This window comes from Carica papaya, chromosome 3, assembly GCF_054855325.1.
Source record: "Carica papaya isolate Zhongbai chromosome 3, ASM5485532v1, whole genome shotgun sequence".
In the NCBI taxonomy this organism is placed as follows: Eukaryota; Viridiplantae; Streptophyta; class Magnoliopsida; order Brassicales; family Caricaceae; genus Carica; species Carica papaya.
In genome coordinates this window covers 1,948,125-1,966,928 of record NC_142311.1, presented here as the reverse complement: position 1 = coordinate 1,966,928, position 18,804 = coordinate 1,948,125, and the positions used below count along the sequence as shown (strand labels likewise).

At 35.1% G+C, this 18,804-nt stretch overlaps 2 protein-coding genes and 1 non-coding gene across 9 annotated transcripts; 2 read left to right on the top strand and 1 right to left on the bottom strand.

Moving 5' to 3' along the window:
- Nucleotides 1-5,016, top strand: FHIT (FRAGILE HISTIDINE TRIAD). 7 transcript variants are annotated; one of them, XM_088214998.1, is made up of 7 exons: nt 46-160; nt 314-365; nt 1,647-1,774; nt 1,846-1,971; nt 3,366-3,512; nt 4,259-4,357; nt 4,672-5,016. In XM_088214998.1, the coding sequence occupies exons 3-7, from the start codon at nt 1,670-1,672 to the stop codon at nt 4,786-4,788; spliced, it is 594 nt and encodes a 197-aa protein (XP_088071124.1). In that variant the 5' UTR covers nt 46-160; nt 314-365; nt 1,647-1,669; the 3' UTR covers nt 4,789-5,016. The 7 variants fall into 7 exon arrangements, with proteins under 7 accessions (XP_021894169.1, XP_021894167.1, XP_088071126.1 ...); XM_022038476.2 differs by having other exon boundaries at nt 52-160; nt 1,861-1,971; XM_022038477.2 differs by lacking the exon at nt 314-365 and having other exon boundaries at nt 1-160; nt 1,861-1,969; nt 3,448-3,512.
- A 1,301-nt stretch (nt 5,017-6,317) lies between these two features.
- On the top strand, nt 6,318-18,730 carry LOC110811895 (NAD(P)-binding Rossmann-fold superfamily protein). The gene is made up of 6 exons (XM_088214996.1): nt 6,318-6,522; nt 14,591-14,760; nt 15,420-15,611; nt 15,787-15,949; nt 16,919-17,105; nt 18,439-18,730. Exons 1-6 carry the CDS (start codon nt 6,402-6,404, stop codon nt 18,581-18,583), a joined length of 978 nt encoding a protein of 325 aa, XP_088071122.1. The 5' UTR covers nt 6,318-6,401; the 3' UTR covers nt 18,584-18,730.
- TRNAK-CUU (transfer RNA lysine (anticodon CUU)) lies at nt 17,744-17,816 on the bottom strand. The gene has a single exon. It is a non-coding gene; the product is annotated as a tRNA-Lys (tRNA).
- Nucleotides 18,731-18,804: the final 74 nt, after the last annotated feature.

Sequence of the window (18,804 nt, the reverse complement as noted above, 5' to 3'; positions counted from 1 at the left end):
TCCGCCAACCAATCAAATCATTGTTTATAATGTTTTCACGGAATTAAAAGAGGAGAAACATAAAAATTTTCAGAAATGATAGTTGGTGTCGATTAAAATCCACAGCTGAAATCTCTGCTCGTCAGTCATCAGCCCTCGAGCATTCTTTTGTCTCTGCCAGGTACCACCTACACCACTGCCTCTTTCTTTCTTTCTCTCTCTTATTTTATTTTTATTTTCTTCTGGTATGCTTTTGTTTTCCGGTTCTCTCTTTCTAGCTTCTTAACGTTCGCGGGCAATTTCGTGCTCAGATATTATTTACTTCTTTTAGCAGATTTTTAGGTTTTGGGTGTTACGGGATTTCGTGAAATCAATTTGTTTGAATGGTAAAAATCCTCGAATTCTTCATTTGATTATGGTGTGTTCAGATTCCAAGTTGTTTATTATGATAGTAGCATAATACTTTGGTTTGTAGTTATGGTACTTATCTATTACATTCTGCGGGGAATCTAAACTGAAAATTTGACGGAAAATTGATGAACAATGAAGAAATTGAATGAAATTGCGAGGGGATTAAATGTTGCTCGGGAAGGCTCGAGAGAGATAAAAACTGAGAGCTCGAAATTGTAAAAATGTGAAAATTGATGTTTTACCTTAGTTAAGAAGAGTGAGGAGTATTTATACAGGGAATTAATAAATGTCTAATTACAAATATAACCATATTTTTCTAATAATTACAGTAAGCACCACAACTAATTAATATTCTAATAGAATCTGGGGCTGTATTTTAGGCCTGTGGGAAGGTAATTTGTGGGTTTTTAAAGTCATGTACTTGTTTATCATCTTATTTATAATTTATACTATTCATTTAGCATGTGGATTTACATGCTAGTATGTGGTATTTGTAGAGAGCAGGCCAAGGCTTGAGGAACACTCTTATAATTATTATTATTTTTGGGTCATTTACATATGGAATCAAGTTGGAATATAATAGGAATGAGATAAAATTTTGTAAGAAAATAACATTCTAATTTCAAGTTAATTTTATATCAAATTTAAGTTTGATGTACAATACGGGTGCGTTAGACCTTCCCGTTTTGTACGATTTTTGGACTTAGTTTTTCTTCATTAGACCTGTGCATGTTTGGTGTCTTAATTTGCCTCAAATAATTGTAGCAGCAACTACCTTTCCTTTGAGAAGGGTAGGTATTCACTTTAAGATCTTTACATTGTGTTTGGTTCAAGTGTATTGTATTTTCATATTATTCTTATATCTTAGCAGTTTGATAATGATATTGACAAGTTCCTTGTAATTTTAACCAACACCACTCACATATTCACTTTCATGATGATAGATTCATATTTCCCCTTGTCAATAGAAGAGTAAGAGAAATACTTGTGTTGAATTTGAATAGAATGACTTAAAAGGAGAATCTTATTTTCATTCAATCTTTATACCGTTTATATTATATTCTCATTCATGTTCTATAAACTTGAAACTTGAATCAAACTCAATCTAGTATTTTATTTTCTAGTTGCAAGTTCAGTCTTTTCAACAAGAGTTAAAATTTGATAATCTTGTTAGATATATAAAATGTTGGTATGTTAAGTGATAAATTGCTTTTGTTGTTCTATCTTCATTAACGTGGGAAGGGTGGATGTTGCAGTTGGAAAGGAGTCCTAACTACATATGATAAAGCTCTTATTGTCACAACACATTTTTAGTTATAGTCGAAGATTCTTCTGTGCATTTTCATCAAGGGACTTCCAGTCATTCTCCAAAACCACTGTCAAGGTAAGTGAATTGAAGGTTTTAAGGTCCATTAGCACTCATGCTCTTTATGTAATTATTCCAGAACTCAGCAGTTAAACTATCAGCAGATGTCAATGGATGGCTATAATTTTGGGCCTTACGAAATAAGTACCAAGGAAGTCTTCTACACGACTGAGCTATCATTTGCATTTGTGAACCTCCGGCCTGTTGTTCCGGGTATTATTCATATCTCTTATCCCCCTCCTATTGTTCATTTTGAAAGTATAGATTTGGACCAAGAAGTTGCTAGTTGAGCTCAGGTGTTACAGGCGTCCTGCACTTAAACTTGGAGTCTTACCCTGTATTTTTCTAGTAGAACAATAGAATACCATGAACACACAGCAAGGGGTTACCCCATATATAAAAGTTTTGCAGAAAAGCAGAAGACAAAGTGTCTTAAGGTTCTCCAGATCCTCTCTATCACATTTTGGTTGCCCTGTCAACAAAAGAATTCAGGATTGGAACCAAGAATCTCTAATTATTGTTAAAAGAGCATTGTTTAAAAAAAAACATTCTTGTTAAAAGAGCAAAATGACCTTAAAACAAGTCTCTTTTTTCTTGCTTCTTTCTTTCCATATGATTGAAAAGATAGACACAGGAATAAGGTTACAGAGCTTCTTCAACTGACAATCTCTAGAACCACCCAAGTCCAAAGCTCTTCTGCTTCCAAACCAGAAACTTCCCAAGAAAGTATGAGAAGGCTAGTTTCCTTCTACCTGGAAGTGCCAAAATGGGGACTTGGGATGGTATCCTTACATGCTTAGTTATAGGCAGGGTGGAGGGCCATGTCTCAATGTGAGGAATGTTAGTGTAAAAGTGTTGATTGGGGATCCATAGCCTACAAATATCAAAGAACTTTTCCTTTTACTTTCTTTTATAACAATTGATTTCCATTATATAGCTTAGAGATTTCTTCTCATTGGGATTATTTTCTTTTGCAGGTCATATCCTTTTCAAAACAAATTGAAATAATGTCTTATTTATCATTCAGAATGGACTAGGAATATTCTTCTGCTGGTGCCTTCATTTTCTGTGAAGAAAGATGCATATTTGTTTGGTGGATTTACTATGCAGCATTCATAGTAGGAAAACCATGAGAAAATATCTATCTTGGTACAATTGATATAATACTGTCGCAACCTAATTTTTATATCCATTATAACTATTTTTGTTGCCTGATTAAAGAGGCTTGGGGTGTGGGATGGGTGTGGAGCAACTCTAGACACGTAAATTGTGTGCTCATTGTATTTGATATGCTCCTGCACTGGCGTTCTGTCACTTGCATGATGTGGAAGAGGCAATATCTTTGTGTTTTCCTAAGTTGATAAGCTGAAAGTATAAACTTGTAGATAGAGTCAGAAGGTACCATAGTCCTGTATCCATTTAAGAATTGCAGATACATGTGTAGTTCATCAATCGCAAAATATAGTTGGCATAATTGTTTGCTGGTAATTCAATTAATCTCGTGTTGAGGTTGCCTGGTGTTAAAATTGATTTTGTGTCCTTTTTTTTTATGGGAGCTATGAATAATTAGTTCCGTGTTGATTCAATTTAGTTTCCTTGACACAATTCACATGTTCTTGTCTGCCCAAGGCGCATAGTGAAGCGCTTTGGTGAACTCACTGCTGATGAGGCTACTGATCTGTGGCTTTCAGCGCAGAAGATTGGCAATCAGCTTGAGCGTTATCATAAAGCATCATCACTTACATTTACAATTCAAGTAAGATTATTAACAAGTAGGCATTTGAGACGAATAATTTGATTCAGATACCTTTCTTTTTCAGAATTGTCCCTTTGTGATTTTTTGCTATTACTTTCACAATTTTGTGTGAATGTTCACAAAATTGAACATTTTATTTTTAACAATGACTGTAAGAGCATCCAACAGTTGCAGACCACTTATTCTCCTGATTAATGAATAATGCCTGTACCGATTTGCTGAAATGGTTGATATGAGATTTATAAGAATTCTAATCTTTTACATACATCTGCTCAGTCGACTTATTTTACTGCTGTTTAGATCTGGGAATGCTGGACTCATGTCAGTGGTTCAACTAAGTGTTTTCTGGGCTAGCTTGTCTTGGTAACTGTCTAGAATCTGCTAATTCATTGATTTTATTAGCAACACAATCTGATACATTATTTTCTGTCATGAACCTAGTTAAACTCCTACATAGATCACAGACCCACAATATTCTGCAAGTTCTCAATTCCAACAAGGCATAAATTAAAGAAGTTTATGTTTCGAAAAAAAAAATGTTAGAAAGCCGTTCATTTCCTGCTGAATTCAACTTGGATGATTTTTAACAGCATGCAAAAATTTCAATTTCACGGCATTTATCGAGGATAGGAACACCTTAAATTCATCTTTGAATTTCCTAACCCTAGTATTACTACAAGTGGGTAAGTAATGCATGTTATCTCTCCTTGAAAGTTAAATAAATTTTTTTTGTGTGCATATTTTAGGATGGACCTGACTCAGGGCAGACAGTACCACATATTCATGTTCATATCCTCCCACGCAAGCCTGGTGATTTTGAGAGGAACGATGAGATCTATGATGCAGTAAGACTACTATACTTTTCTGCTGATGCCTTTGAATTTTTCTTTTTGGCTTTATTTTTTGGAGTATTCTTGAACTAGTTTATGTACATTCTGGTTAAAGACAGGTCGTGTATGTCGAGACTCGGAGATTCATAAAAAATGAAAAAGAAAAAAGAAAATCATCGTGACCTTGTCCTAGAGAAATCAAGCAATGGACTTGGTTTACAAGTTGAAGTTTGCCTATTAGCCAGCTGAATCCATGGCTACTTTTAGATTTTACGTTGCAACCTTGATATCTATATATTCTCTTACTTTGCCTGTGGTTCTTGGTGCAGATAGATGAGGAGGAGAAGGAATTAAAGAAGAATCTTGATCTGGACAAAGAGAGGACAGATAGAAGCATAGAGGAGATGGCTCAGGAGGCAGATGAATACAAAGCACTTTTCTCGTAGAAATTTCGAAAACTTGACTTCTAGATTTGAAGGGTTTATTCACTAATTTTCTTACTCATTTGAAATCAGCCTGGTTGCCTTCACAACTTCTGAATTACATTGCATCAGATGCAAATAGCTTGAAAAGTCACAACTTGAATTCTAGTGATTTGCCCATGTAGTGAACAATGGATGTTGTTTGTACTTTTTCATCAAGCATCAAATAAAGTTGTATGAAATTCATCGATACATCTTTACTTATTTGAGTTAAGAAGGCGAAAATTTATTCAAGATGATCAAAATTGTGGTTATTTCGAAATTTTATATTCAAATAGAATAATACAATATTTTAGATAACGGAAATGAGACTTCTATATAAAATAATGAAAAAATAATTAAATTTGATGTAATGAATATAAATATGAAAATATTTCTTTTAATACGTAAGATTTTTATCGCTTACGATTATGGCGAAATTAGTGTAAAATATAAAATTTTAATATAAATTTATTTTTAAGTAATAATTTTGTAAAAAAAATAAATTAATCAATATAATTAAAAATTTTAACTATGATATATTAAACTTTATCATTTAAGAAGCTGCAAAAAAAAAGTCAATGCAAACTCAATAATTTAGTAATGAGAAAAATGTGGCTCATGATGGACTTGGAATTTTTTATTAAGATATCATGATATATATATATATATATAATATGATTAAATTATTAAACAAAAATTTTAAATTATTATAATTAAAAAAAAATTATGCAGCATGAAATATTTTTTTATTTAAAAATATAATAAATTAATTGAAATTTATTTTAATTTGGATATTGTAAATTTATTAATATATTTATAAATTAAAATTTAAAAAATAAAATAATATTTTTATTTTATGGATCATTAGATAAAAGATACAACATAAATTTAAATGATAATTACGTACACGAATATTAATTATTTATCTTAATATTATGATATTTTTAAATATATGTGCTTTCGTGTTTATTTTTTATTATTTATAATTAATTTTTTGCGGATTTTGTTAAGACATTTAAGAAATTAATCTTTGCTTAATATAACCAAAAAGAGATAGAAATATATTTCTTTAAAATATTTTATTTTTTAATTTTTTTAAAAAACTATTTAAAATTAATTTAAATTAAATTAAAATGTATAAATAATTATTCTTTATTTTTTAATTTATAGTCCCAAGTAGAATGATTATATTTTCAAGTCACATGAACAAATATATTTAAAACTAATTTTATAAATTTAGATATTAAATTATAATTAAAAAAATTTAAACCCACTTGTAATTAAAATGAATTTGTTAAATATTAAAAAAAATCATAACTTGATAAAAATATTATTATTTTACAAATAGTAATAAAAAAATATAAAATAAAATGGTATACATTGAAAAAAAAAACAATAAAAATTATTATTTAAACTAAAAATATTATTTTTTTAATATTAATTCAATAAAAATTAAAATAATAATAATAATTTCGTCATCACACAGTCAGGATGTTAATTACGTTGGCAGCGGTTGTGGGGACGAAAGAAGAGGTGGAGAACCAAACCTAACAGCCCAACGCGAAATCAGAATCTGTGCGAGCGAAAAAACGAAAATGAACAGTGGCGAAGGCAAGACCGTCTGCGTCACCGGAGCCTCCGGTTACATAGCTTCATGGATCGTCAACCTCCTCCTCCTCCGTGGCTACACTGTCAAGGCCTCTGTTCGCGACCCAAGTTCGTTTACATTTCGATATTCATTACCTTTTTACTTTTGAATTCTCGATATTTCTTCAACATTTCCAAGTCCGTCTGCTTTTTTTTTGTCGTGTTCTGTTCTTCTTCTTCCTGGCCTCTACGGATCCTTTAATATTCTATCGGTTTCTACATTTATGTGCATGTTATGTTGGTATACATGTGATATATTATGTTCCGTCACATTTGGATTCTGCGATTGTTTAAACTGAAAATTTTTTTGGTTTGTGTTATTATTTTCATGGCATTTCTGGAAATACGAAACGTATCTTTTTGCGATTCTACGTTTTTTGGCTCTTGGGAAGGATGTCTGATTTTTGTGAAAATAGTGATATCTGTAGAGTTGGCGTTGGTCGATTCATTTTCTTAATGCATTTTTTCTTATCAGAGACTAGATTTGGGAATTTTACGAACATTCTAAGGCTTTCTTCTCATGTAATTTTGAAGGTAATGCCTATTTTATGCAATTAGGTCGGTTGATGATGATGGATTTCGTAAGACATGGTGGAACTGGATTTCCCTTCATTATTCATTTTTGTTCAAATTGTAATTAGATACTGTGCTTTATGAAAATTATTCAAATAAAAGTCAGACTGTCAACTTCTATTAACACAGCTAACATACATATTTATTTCTGGTTCAAATACACTTATGACTTTATACACTATTCACCCCTGGACGGTTTTTACTATAGCATTATACACTATTCACTCTTCTGACCCGAACAAGATATTTATAATCCTCAACTAAATCGCATATCCATTACTTTATAAAGAAATCAATTTCTGTTACAATGATAAACTCTATAATCAAAGAAATTCTCCAACTATCACTATACACATAAAAGTTCCAATACTATTTCAATATTCTGAGTATACTACTATGTCTAATTATAATTGATAACATCTTGCTATTTTTAAGTCCGGTGCTTCGTTGCTAAACTCTTCATTTTCAGTTCCCACCTCAATACATCTAAAATAAAAGTAAGTATACATAATCTAATAAGATGAAATTGAAACTAAAAACTAACGAATGACAATTAAATGACCTCCCTCCCTACTATCATTTCTCTATTTCTATCATCTTGTTTTCCTCCCTTGATAATTATTAAATGACAACATCACTCCCTCCTAATCCCACCTAACCCCTTACCATTAGCCAACTCATTCTCCAACCCCAAAACAGAAATGCACTCTACCCCTTTGTTTTGACCATAATACCTTACCAACTCGGCACCGTTTTGGTAATCCCTGCACCACACCCATACCCCCTCTCAATCTACTCCACCTCTATTACACCTCTTTTCCAACACCGGTCCACGAGGACCACACACACACACCCACTCGTTGTATCTCGGGGCTCCACCCCAACAGCAACCATAATCACCATGTCGGCCATTACATGGCCCCGTGCACTATTGCACTACAACATCAAATAAACACCGCTATTCCCGCGGCAGTAACCACTGAATGGCCCCACCAAACTCCACCAACGTCGGCCAAACGGCTCCATGCACACCTGACCAAGTAAGTGCCCTATCAACCCCTAAGTGACTATACATGCAACATGTCACTATTCATCATACTGGCACATCCATATCTGCAAGCATCGGGCAAAAGCCTTACGCGCACACAACTCACACACGCACACACAGCGTGCCACTGATTTCCACACCAGCATACTAGAATCTATAACCACTGGCTAAGAGGCCTCCCACGCCTACACATTGTAACACGTAACCCCGGCAGACCCTCACCCCACCTGCAACTACACACACACAAACCACGGATCATCGTCCCTACACAACAGAAGGCGTCTCCTCAGCTAAACAGCCTTACACACACAACTAAACCTACCCCCGCCACAAGTCACCCTCTGCCTATACTTATACCTATACAACAATGCATCCCACTCTCACATTTACCTCAACTCTCGGTTACACACAAGTTCCTCATCCATAAACTCCGTCCCCATTCCCACGACACCTCTAGTTCACCCCTCTCCCTCGCGCAACAGACTACCAAACCGTACACCTCTCTCTACAGCGTACTCTCTCTCCCTCTCCAGACCTCAGCTTCTGTTACATTCCTCGGCTATTACAACTCCTCTACTTCCGCCCCCTTAACAAGGAACATCTCCATTAACCTGCATATACAATTTCCCGAGGTTTGTCTTAAATTAGTTTAGAATTCCAAATTTCTCTTATCTCTTGCTTCCATCCTCCTCTATCTCCTAAAGCTACTGCGACCTCATCTCTTCCCGAACTTCCGAGCAGTTCTCCTTCTGCACTTGCCTCCGATTACTGCCTCTCGCAATCGTCTCCCTCTCTCTCTCCCGCACTCTCTATTTCCCTTTTCCTTTCTATCTCCGCTTCTTCCCTTTTTTTTCTCTGCCCGACGCTCCTTTTATACCTGTAGAAAATATAATAATTAGAAGAATAAATTAGAATTAAAAATGGTTATTTACAACTGTTATGTGCTGTAATTAGAGGAACCATTTACAGCTGTTATGTGCTGTAAATGGAGGGAATCACCAACAAATTCGTTACAACAAATTTGTCCTTAGAAACAGAATTTTGTTAGGTTTCTCTCCAAAATTTGTTAGGTTGTTAGGATAGTAGACTTGTATATATATGTGTGGAAATCATTCATAAAAAAAAGGAAGAATATTTTCTCTCAGTTTTCTTCATGGTATCAGAGCAATACCTGATCCAAAAAGAAATTGATATCGAACCCTGCTGAGCCGTAATAAAAAATGGCCTCGGGTGAGCTTCCATCCTCTCCACCAGAAGTTTCCTCTGGCTCTTATCATCACACAGCAACAACCAGAGCTGTGAGTGAACTACTATCATCCTGTATCACAGGACATAAATTCGATGGCAGTAACTTCCTTCAATGGTCGTCGTCTGTCCATCTTCATCTGCAGAAGGGAGCGTTATGGGCACCTCATTGACGAGCTCATGCCTCCTCCAGCGTCCGATGCAAATGCACAAACTTAGGAGATCGAAGATAGTATGGTCATGTCCTGACTCATTACCTCAATGTCTCCTAAAATCGGAGAGAATTTCCTTCTCTACGAAATTGCTCATGAAATCTGAAAGGCAGCACAGGAACTTTACTCCAGCAAGCAAAATACTTCTGCAATATTCGAAATCGAGTCAACTCTTCATGACCTTCGACAAGGAGAACTCAGTGTCACCCAATATTACAGTATCCTTAGTCGAAATTGGCAGCAGATGGACGCCTTCGAAGAGCGTCACTGGAACTGCCCCGAGGACGCGAAAAACTTCAAAGTCTTTGTGGAAGAAAAGCGAGTCTTCAAATCCCTGCTAGGGCTAAACAAAAATCTCGACGCGATTCGATAACGTGTTCTGAGCACCAAACCCTTGCCGAGTCTTCGAGAAGTTTTTTCTGAGGTTCGACGCGAGGAGAGTCGTCGGAAGATCATGATGGGAGAGAATGATCAACCTAACCGGACTGAAAATTCTTCAGCTCTCACAACCAGAGCGATTGACAATCGAACAAAGAAGACAAGGCCCTGGTGCGACTACTGTCAAAGCTAGGGCACACTCGGGAATGTTGCTGGAAGCTTCACGGCAAGCCAAGTGACTGGAAACCACCTTTAGGTGAGTGGAAAACGTCGAAAGCAGAGACCTCCAGCAAGCTTCGAGGAAATCATGTGACGGCTAAGGAAGTAATTTTTGATGAGATGGGAAAAGACCCATTTACCCCTGAACAGTTGGAAGCCCTCCAACAAATCTTATCCAAAAAATCTCACCCGGTCAGTGCTTATGTGGCACACAAAGGTAATATTCATGGTTTATCTGCTCTTTTAGAAAAAGAACAGGTGTGAGTGGTAGACTCTGGAGCATCTGATCATATGAGTGGCGATTTCTCAATGTTCTAAAATTACAGAAGATGTGAAGAAAATATTTCAATCAGAATTGCAGATGGTTCTCTCTCAAAAGTGGCAGGAAGGAGCTTTGTAAATTTGTTTCCAAATTTGACTCTCTGTTCAGTTCTCCATGTTCCGAATTTGGATTGTAATTTGTTGTATGTCAGCAAACTATGTGAAGATTTGAAATGTACTGCAAAATTTGTTTATAATATGTGTAATTTCCAGGATTTGGACTCGGGGAGGACGATTGGCAGTGCTAGGATGAGATCGGGATTATATTTGCTTCAAGTCAACACTTCTAAAAGACAAGCTCACAATGCAGTATGTGAAAACTCTGTTCCTATTTCTAAAAATAATGATCATGATATTATGTTGTGGCACTATAGACTAAGACATCCAAACTTCATGTACTTAAAAAAGATGTTTCCACTACTATTTAAAGGAAAAGATCCAGTTTCATTACAGTGTGAAATTTGCTAATTTTCTAAACATACTCGAAGTTCATTCCATAGTCTACCATATAAACCATCTAAACCATTTGCATTAATTCACAGTGATGTTTGTGGCCTTTTCAGGGTTTCCAACATTTCTGGAACTAGGTGGTTTGTATTTTTTATTGATGAGCATACAAGAATTACTTGGGTATTTCTCATGAAGGAAAAATCTGAAGTGGGATCCCTATTTAAAAAATTTCATACAATGATTCGAACCCAATTTCATGCTACCATCCAAGTATTGAAATTCGACAATGCTTGTGAATATTTTGAAAATACTCTTGAAAAATATTTTACTGAATATGACATTATTCATCAAACCTTCTGTGTTCATACTCCACAGCAAAACAGTATAACCGAAAGAAAAAACAGACATATTCTTGAGGTTGTTAGATCTCTCATGTTCACCACACATGTACCAAAATATCTTTGGGGAGAGGTTATCCTTACAGCTACCTATTTGATTAATCGGATGTCTTCCCGTATTCTACAGTTTCAATCATCATACACTATCCTCTCAAAAATCTTTCATGATTCTCACATCTTAAACACTTTGCCATTTAAAATATTTGGGTGTTTAGCATATGTCCACATTCATAAACATCTTCGTGGAAAATTAGACCCAAGAGCAATAAAGTGTATTTTTGTTGGGTACTCAGCAAATCAAAAAGGATACAAATATCTAGTTCCGAAAATCCGCCGATTTTATAATACTATGCACGTCACCTTTTTTGAGAATCAACCATTTTATCCCACCACTAATATTCAGGGGGAGACATTCACTCAGGAATATCAGTTGTGGGATGTGTGTGTACCACCTCTCTACCCACAAAATCCATCACCAGACAAATCTTCCTTGGAGATTGAATCTGAAACCTCACAAAAGAAATCAGAACCAAAACCTGTTATAGAAAGCACATTATCTGCAACGAGTGAGTTACTTGTCTATACAAGAAGAAACAAAGGAAAAGCATCCGAATCATCCAAGCACTGCCGTGAATTCTCCACTGATCGAGGTAACGTAATCTCTGTACTAACTCTTGGTTCCGTTGATTCTGATATTCCTATTACTTTGAGGAAGGGCACTCGAACATGCACCAAACATCCTATACAGGACTATGTTTCATTGGACAAATTATCTTCGGAATATCATGCTTTTGTGAGCAGGATAGACAGCAGTTCACCTGAACCCATAACAATACATGAGGTCTTGGAAATTCCAGAATGGAAGTTAGCTGTCCTAGATGAGATCAGGGCACTTAAAAAGAATGAGACATGGGAACTAACTGATCTTCCTCCAGGAAAGCGTCAAGTGGGATGCAAATGGGTTTTTACAACCAAATATAATCCAGATGGGAGTGTGAACAGGCTTAAAGCCCGCCTGGTAGCCAAAAGCTATACACAATCATATGGTATAAATTATCAGGAGACGTTTGCACCAGTTGCCAAGCACAATACTATTTAGGTACTCCTCTCACTTGCATCTAACATTGACTGGCCACTGTATCAATTAGATGTAAAGAATGCATTTCTTAATGGCGATTTGGAAGAAGAAGTGTATATGAATATACCACCAAGGTTCGAATTAACTGACAACTTTCAGAAAGTGTATAAATTGAAGAAATCACTCTATGGCCTAAAACAATCTCCAAGAGTATGGTTTGACAGATTCACAAGAGTTGTAAAACATAAAGGATATGGACAATGTCAATTCGAACATACATTGTTCGTCAAACATTGCATATAAGGTAAAAAGGTTATTTTGATTGTATATGTTGATGATATCATTCTTACAGGAGATCACCTTGAGGAGATTCATAAACTTAAAAAATTTCTATCCAAAGAATTTGAAATAAAAGATCTTGGAGCACTAAAGTACTTCCTCAGTATGCAAGTAGCTAGATCAAAAAATGGGATTTCAGTTTCTCAACGAAAGTACATTCTGGATCTCCTAAATGAGACTGGGATGCTAGGAAGCAAGCCTGCTGACACCCCTATGGATTCAGTCATCAAACTTGGATCCAGAATCAGTAATAAAATGGTTGACAAAGGGAGATACCAAAGACTTGTTGGAAAACTTATTTATTTGGCTCACACAAGACCAGACATCAGTTTTGCAGTAAGTACAGTAAGTCAGTTCATGCATCAACCACCAAAAGATCACATGAGTGCTGTGTATCGGATTCTGAGGTATCTAAAGAAAACTCCAGGATAAGGTTTATTCTTTCAAAAAACAGACAGAATGGGTGTTGAAATTTACACGGATGCGGATTGTGCAGGTTCTACAAACGACAGGAGATCTACATCAGGATATTGTACCTATGTTTGGGGTAACCTGGTTATCTAGAAAAGCAAGAAACAGTCTGTTGTGTCTCGCAGCAGTGCAGAATCTGAATTTAGAGCGTTCGCTTATGGTATTTGTGAAGGTGTATGGTTGAAGAGAATACTTGAAAAATTAAAAGTTCTCAACAATATACTTATGAAAGTATGGTGCGACAACCAATCAACAATTAGTATGGTCAAAAATCCAGTACATCACGATAAAACTAAACATGTGGAGATTGATCATCATTTCATTAAAGAAAAATTGGAAGATGGGACTATAACTCTTATGCATATTTCAACCAATCAACAGATCACAGATATTCTAACTAAAGCTCTTTCTAAGAGAATCTTTGATGACATAATATCCAATTTAGGTTTACTCAACATATACGTAAACTAGATTGAGGGGGAGTGTAGAAAATATAATAATTAGAAGAATAAATTAGGATTAAAAATGGTTATTTACAACTGTTATGTACTGTAAATGGAGGAACCATTTACAGCTGTTATGTGCTGTAAATGGAGGGAATCACCAACAAATTTGTTAAAACAAATTTGTCCTTAAAAACAGAATTTTGTTAGGTTTCTTTCTAGAATTTGTTAGGTTGTTAGGGTAGTAGACTTGTATATATGTGTGGAAATCATTCATCAAAAAAAGGAAAAATATTTTCTCTCAATTTTCTGCAATACCCATCCCAACTTCACATCTCGACCATTGATTTCGCCCATCCCATCCTAACCGTTTATCCCACTCTCCCTCACAGATCTAGGCTACTACACTAGAGGCTCATTATTGGTATGAGTTTAGTATGTCCTATACATGAGGATCCTAATTAGTTAGTCTTTCACTATAGCTTGTTTAATTAACTAGTTTTGTTTTTCTATTTATTAGGATTGGTAGATAGACTTAAAAGTTTCTATTTTGATTGTGTTTTGGTACTTATTTAGTACTTGACTTAATAGTTAGGTACTCATATAACTAGTATACAAACATTGCTTATTGCAATTTGAGATCTTGAATTGAGTTTGATACCCATAAATAGGTTACTTAACTAAATACAAAATCTTTGACTCACACCAATAGTAAGTACATAGGTACTTGTTCATAAATAAGTTAAGTAACTAAATAATATATAAATATTGTAATTACAATAAATATATCCAGTATTGAAGTGTTGGCATATATCCACTTTAGGATATTTGTATTCTGCATCAGCATATTTATGGTTTCAGATTGTAATCTATACATTCAAAACAACTGTTTCTATGCGTAAACGTTAGTCAGATGTTTCTTGGAAGATTGGTAACTCTAATCCTTTTATACTCACCCACAGATGATCCAAGAAAGACTGAGCACTTGCTTGGACTGGAAGGTGCTAGGGAAAGATTGCAACTGTTTAAAGCAAACCTATTAGAAGAAAGCTCTTTTGACTCTGTTATTGATGGATGCGAAGGTGTCTTTCATACAGCATCTCCCTTCTACCATGATGTTAAGGACCCACAGGTTACTTCCTGACTACTCCGTTCACTAACAGCAAGTATCTCCTGATTACTTTAAGGCATCATTTTCTGTTGTTTGTCTTGGCAGAATAACAACATATAGCATCCTTATTCACCATTTTCGATACACTGGTCAGCTTGGACCTTCTATTGAATCTATTTATGTATTTTCTTATCCTCTCACTATAAATGTTTCATTTCCACTATTTGTTGCTTCATTTATAACTGACTGAGACCTGAAAGCAAATAAGGATGTAAATAATGCTAACAGAAACATGTCTTAATGCTTTTGTTTTGTAACTGAAAAAGAAATGCATTATGAATCTGTTGTCAGTGATGCTTCCTGATGTACAAGATGAAATTCGAGCTACATGCTATTAATTAAGAATATCAAATAGAGGTATAATTATAGAGGTTCCTGCCGAAAATCTTGGACTTTTTAAAAGGAAGAAACCTCTTTTTCAAGGGCCTTGTATTTTCTATTTTTCCGGACAGTCTAGGGAATACTGAAAGCAGAATATTAACCAAAATATCCTTCAGTTGTTGAACTGTAAAAATGTGGAAGAGGTTCCGTAAGCATGTCATATCATAATCTTTGTCTTGGAGGAAAAGTAAGCCGTGGTTTCTCTTCTTTAGTAGTTAATTTTTTCTCTTTCTTCCCAGGTTGAGTTACTAGACCCTGCAGTAAAGGGAACCCTTAATGTTCTCAACTCCTGTGCAAAGACCTCTTCTGTCAGACGAGTTGTTTTAACATCTTCTATAGCTGCTGTTGCTTTCAACGGAAAACCTCGAACTCCAGCAACAGTAGTTGATGAAACTTGGTTTTCTGATCCAGACTTTTGCCGATCATCAAAGGTGTGCATTCATGACATGATGTTGGCTGGTTGATTTTCATTATGCTTGTCCATTCACCTTCTTAACACTTCGTTCTAAGAAAAATAATTCTTCTGTTAGCTTGTTAATGTGCATTTTGAAATAAAATTTCCATAGTATGTTGAAATTTCAGCACTTTTTCTTTTTTCAATTTTAGCTGTGGTACGTGCTTTCAAAAACCTTGGCTGAAGATTCTGCCTGGAAATTTGCAAAAGAGAAGGGTATGGAACTGGTTACCATAAACCCAGCAATGGTGATTGGTCCTCTCTTACAGCCAACTCTTAATACCAGTGCTGCAGCAGTTTTAAGCTTAATTAAAGGTAATGTTTTTTGGATGTTGTAACCAAAGCTTTTACATTTAGTTCAAGAGGATTAATGTTTATGTCCTGCTCTCTCACCATTTATCGACTTCCTCTAAAGCTATAAATATACCTTACACATTATAAGGAGTGAGAAATGTTAAACTATTTGTTATTAGGATAGTTCATCTTATTATGATGTAAATGTCAATTAAAATTTTGCTTATGTTAGTAGATTCTAACTGGACTAGTCTATATTGGCATCTTATGCTCCTCTAAGCAAAATCCTCTTATTAGTAGATTTAAGAATGACCAAATCCTTCTCATCTTGAATCTCTAATGCACTAGTTAAAGCATCCCAAATATTTTGTTAAGAATTGTCTGAACCAAAAGAAACACAATAGAGGTGTTTGTTTTGACTTATTTTTATGTCAAACCGATATAAATAAGTTTCATGGGTTTTTTAGGGAACTGTTGCCTTATGCTTATAAACTAAAAAGTAAGTTCCCAAGAAGTACTTTCTTCTGTAAACGAAATGTAAAAGCTAATATTTCTATTATAATTTTTTTCTGAAATGCCCCTATTATAAATTATCAAATTTTTATTTGTGTTTTGTTTTTATTCATTTTCATAACCTTTTAGCTTATAAACATCTTTTACCAAAGAATCAGTGTTCATGTAGAGGTTATGATTAAAATAAAAATGCACTAAATTAAACATATTGTTTACTTTTTTTTCAAGAGCTTATTTGCTTCATTGCCCTATAAGCATGGCCTAATTATAAAATAAAAGTAAATTATTTAAACCAACAGCCCAATATATGTCAAGGTGATCGTGATTGAATATATTTCCAAACATATGATCTCTTGTTTGTTTGGAGAAAGGTCCTTAATTTTTTTTTAACAAAACAACTATTAATCTAGTTTTTTGTGTCTTTTTTTAGCGAATATATAATAATAGGATCTATTTTAATCTCTTCTAATGATGCAGGAGCACATACCTTCCCGAATGCAACTTTTGGATGGGTCAATGTTAAAGATGTTGCTAATGCACATATTCAAGCATTTGAAATTCCATCAGCCAGTGGAAGATATTGTTTGGTTGAGAGAGTTGCACATTATTCGGAAGTTGTGAAGATTTTACGCCAGTACTACCCTGCTTTCCAACTTCCAGAGAAGTAAGTATCCAATCTTCATTGCTTTTTGAGAAGCAAAAGTGTGGAGTAATATAAGAGTACTCGTCTCTGTTTCTTTTTGAGAAAAAAAAATGTGGACTCACTAATTATGAAATATAATACTTGCACCATGGGGCGCGAACCCACAGCTATAAGGTTAAGAGCCTTGCACTCTACTGACTGAACTAGACAGACTAGGTTGCAAGGTCAAGAGCCTTGCACTCTACTGACTGAACCAGGCAGGCTAGGTTGCAAATTCAGTTGTTTTCTGCAAACTAGGCTGTAGACAGATTAAGTTGCAAGTTCAAGAGCCTTGCACTCTACTGACTGAACTAGAGGAACTAGGTTGCAAATTCAGTTGTTTTCTGCAAATAAGGCTGTAGAATAACAAACACACGAGGCTGTAGAAAAACTGAAAGTTCTTCAATATTTTTATTGAGAAGCAAAAGAGAAAAAATAAATCCTATAGAATAGTACTCGTCCACCGTGGGGCTCGAACAACCGACCACAAGGTTAAGAGCATTGCGCTCTACCAACTGAGCTAGACGGGCTGAGTTGAAGCTTGTTTATTTGTGCCCAAAATGTGTAGGTAATACTGAAGTTTTCATTGTGAAGCAAAAGGGAAAATAATTAATTACCCTCGCCCACCGTGGGGCTCGAACCCACGATCACAAGGTTAAGAGCCTTGCGCTCTACCAACTGAGCTAGACGGGCTGAGTTGAAGAGTGTTTTTTAAGTTCCTAAGCATGCCTAGAAAAACTGAGTTTTGAGAACCAAAACTGCAAAAATGAAAATAATTACTTCTACCGACTGAGCTAGACGGGCTGAGTTGAAGCCTGTTTTTTAGTTCCTAAGGATCCCTGGAATAACTGAAAGTTTTGAGAACCAAAACTGCAACCGTGAAAATAATTAGTTGTATTCGCTCACTTTGGGCTCGAACCACACGACCGCAAGGTCTAGAGTCTTACAATCTACGAATGAGCTAGGGAAAGTTGTAAGAATTTAAGATTTCTTGTGGTTGTCTTTTACTTTCGACCTTACAAGGAACTGTTTTAGTTGTGGAAAGATATATGAGTTTCCATTGCGTAAATTTGTATAAATTTATATCATGTGTATGGTCATTTAAAAGATTAAGAAAAATTTTAGCGAATGATAGTCAGATACTATCTTTCTTTATTTTTGAACACTAAACTGTGTTTGCACTATAACGAAGTTAAAAAATTATTATATTTTCATGGCTTAATAAAACATTTTGGATTGTTACTTGTTTTTCGAGCATCAAATAAAAGAAAGTTGAAGAGTAGCGGCTTATATATTTTTGTGGAAAATATTGCAGGTGTGCAGATGACAAGCCATATGTGCCGACATATCAGGTGTCGAAAGAAAGAGCAAAAGAGCTGGGTATTGAGTTCATTCCATTGGAAGTGAGCATCAAGGAAACAGTTGAGACGTTGAAGGAAAAGGGATTTGTGCAGTTCTGAGTCTTTTCTTATATAGTTTGTTTGGAAATAAAATGACGGTGACCTCCTATCAAACCTTTTGTCTTATGCTGGTCGCTGCTTTTTTATCATATCCATGGAGTCCCTTGCTTCTTGTTTATACTTATCTATATACATCTCTTAGCTTCATTATGCGAACATGGAAGGATCTATATATATATATATATATATATATATATAGAGAGAGAGAGAGAGAGAGAGAG

Coding starts and splice junctions, on each gene's coding strand:
- FHIT (XM_088214997.1), top strand. CDS start 1,670: ATGATAAAGCTCTTATTGTCACAACACATTTTTAGTTATAGTCGAAGA. Junction 1,775..1,845: donor TCTCCAAAACCACTGTCAAG/GTAAGTGAATTG, acceptor AGAACTCAGCAG/TTAAACTATCAGCAGATGTC. Junction 1,972..3,365: donor TCCGGCCTGTTGTTCCGGGT/ATTATTCATATC, acceptor TGACACAATTCA/CATGTTCTTGTCTGCCCAAG.
- LOC110811895 (XM_088214996.1), top strand. CDS start 6,402: ATGAACAGTGGCGAAGGCAAGACCGTCTGCGTCACCGGAGCCTCCGGT. Junction 15,612..15,786: donor ACTTTTGCCGATCATCAAAG/GTGTGCATTCAT, acceptor TTTCAATTTTAG/CTGTGGTACGTGCTTTCAAA. Junction 15,950..16,918: donor AGTTTTAAGCTTAATTAAAG/GTAATGTTTTTT, acceptor CTAATGATGCAG/GAGCACATACCTTCCCGAAT.